Genomic DNA, 2,500 nt, shown 5'->3' with positions numbered 1-2,500 from the left:
GGACGGATAAAGAGAAAGAGAGAGGGGAGAAAGAGGAAGAGATAGTGAGGAAGAGAGAGAGGCAGAGATAAAAAGAGGGAGAGAGAGGGAGAGTGAAGAGGAAGGAAAGAGAGAGAGAGGGAGAAGAAGAGAGACAGAGGGAGGGGGAGAGTGCGGGGGAGAGAAAGAGAGAGACAGGAAGTTACTTGGTTTGAATTGGACATACTGTGTAAAGCATGACATGAGAAGTAAAGGACTGCAAAATTAAAGGACTCATCTGTCTATGCTCCTCAAACACTCAATCGGTCTGATATATTAACAATGGCTGATTTGTAAAGCTGCCCTCAGCCGTGGTGAAGATTGCCATCTGAAAATGCCTCTCTCTCTCTCTCTCTCTCTCTCTCTCTCTCTCTCTCTCTCTCTCTCTCTCTCTGATGTACCATAACTCATTTTGAATGAACCTCATTTAGAACTCGGTGTTCTCTCCCTGTAGAACAGAAGACAGCAACAGTAAACCAGCCAATCACAATAAGTTCTCAGATACTGTACACCAGCCCCCTACCCTGGGAAATGTCAGAATCTGACATTTTATCTTTCTTCCTCAATAACAGCAGACTTAACCTTTTATGCAAGAGCAGGGGAAGTAATTAAAAAAATATTTCATGAATATATAGAAAACCTTTGCATAATTTCTGTTGTAATGCTTTAATAATGATGTGGAATTATGATCTAATTGACCATCAGCGCAGTCTGGCAGTGAAGCTGTAGTTGTGTGTGTGTATTGTTCAGTGGGGTGGGCTGGTTGCGGTGCGAGTCGGAGTTGATCCATTAATCAACTTCATCTTCTCTTGCTGGGTCGTGTGCTTTGCCAAATGGCCACTCAGTGTGACTCCACGGTGGCTTAGGGTCCCATAGTGTGTCTTTCTCTGTCTCTTTCTCTCTGTATCTCTCTGTATCTTTCTCTCTCTACCTCTCTGTCACACACACACACACACGCACACACACACACTCTCTCTCTCTCTCTCTCTCTCTCTCTCTCTCTCTATCTGTGTATCTCTGTCTCTTCCTCTCCCTGTCTCCCTGTCTCCTTCTCTCTCTCTCTCTCTCTCTCTCTCTCTCTCTCTCTCTCTCTCTCTATCTGTGTATCTCTGTCTCTTCCTCTCCCTGTCTCCCTGTCTCCTTTTCTCTCTCTCTCTCTCTCTTTCTCATACACACACACACACACACACACACACACACACACACACACACATTTACACACACACACACACGTTCTCTCTCAATGTCACTGTCTGCCTATCTCTCTTTCTCTCTTTGTTTCTCTCCCTCCCCCTCTATCTATCTATCTATCTATTTATCTATCTATCTATCTATCTATCTATCTATCTATCTATCTATCTATCTATCTATTTATCTATCTATCTATCTATCTATCTCAGCTGGTCTCTCACTGTGTGTTCTCCGTACTGTCTTTGAATTGACATTTAGGTCTGTACATTTATTCTCTCTATTAGTTCACGTGATGTTTTTACAAGAGAGCTCCATTACGGCGCTCGTAACAGTAAATAGAGGAGCAGACGGGGAAGTATAAAACAAAGGAAGGAAGAGCGCCGTGCGTAATTCACTCCCTTCTGTTTATAAACAGGAAGCTGTGGAGGACTTCCTGCAGAACGAGGAGGAGGAGTTCGACAGAGATGACAAGGTGAGGTTACACCACCGCTATGCCCTCTGATTGGTCCATGTCCGCTCTAAACCTGCCCCCTTTTTCCTAATTCTGAAAGCCAATCTCAACCACATGTCTTCTCCTGCACGTCACTCTGAGATGGACAGTGATAATTAGGCTGGCAAATAACAACTCCAGACCTCTAGATGTGTGTTTGTGTGTCTGTTGGTGTGTGTGTGTGGAGGTGTTCTATGTGTGGTAGGGCATTCAGCAGGTGTATGTGGGTGTGGAGTATGAATGGACTATGTATGGAGTGTGTGTGTGTTGTATTTATATTTGGGTGGATGTGTGTGTGCATGAATAATTGTGGGTAATAATTGTGAGTAACAGAATGTGAATACCTAGCCTGATTAAGTAGCACTGTAAATTGATAAAGGTTAATACAGTATGTCTGTACTGGTGTAAGCAATTTCGGTTACATGTATTAAAACAAATAAATATAATGATAAAAAAGTAAAAAAACAAAACAACTCCAAATATCCAAAACTGCTGTTTTGGCATCATCAATCCAAAAGCCCAGTGCTGCATTTCAGACAGAATATGTACTGTAGGCTCTTCTCTGTCCATAGAACACTGTGTGCTCTGCATTCAGTTGGTTTTAAGAAAAATGGCTCCCTTTTGCTTGTTTACTTGTTACCTTTAGGGCTCTGTCGTGTGTGTGTGTGTGTGTGTGCACGTGCGATGCGAGGCTTAATTCTTATCTTACACCCAATAAAGTGATACATTTTCACTATGCGCTCCACTTTAATTCACACACCTCTGGGGCGCAGCATTTAATTGATGACACACTGTAAGGTG

General features: G+C 42.9%; 1 protein-coding gene across 2 annotated transcripts in view; it reads left to right on the top strand.

The window, feature by feature from the left end:
• Window positions 1-2,500, top strand: part of mctp1b (multiple C2 domains, transmembrane 1b) — a 54,373-nt gene that overhangs the window by 41,347 nt on the left and 10,526 nt on the right. For both annotated transcript variants that reach the window (XM_062553691.1, XM_062553690.1), the window contains one exon: window positions 1,625-1,681. In XM_062553691.1, the coding sequence (XP_062409675.1) occupies window positions 1,625-1,681 (57 nt within the window). The remainder of the gene's footprint in view (window positions 1-1,624; window positions 1,682-2,500) is intronic.

The sequence above is a fragment of the Sardina pilchardus genome, chromosome 14 (assembly GCF_963854185.1).
Source record: "Sardina pilchardus chromosome 14, fSarPil1.1, whole genome shotgun sequence".
NCBI lineage: Eukaryota > Metazoa > Chordata > Actinopteri > Clupeiformes > Clupeidae > Sardina > Sardina pilchardus.
The sequence above is the reverse complement of the archived record's forward strand: the minus strand, read 5'-3'. Positions and strand labels throughout refer to the sequence as shown.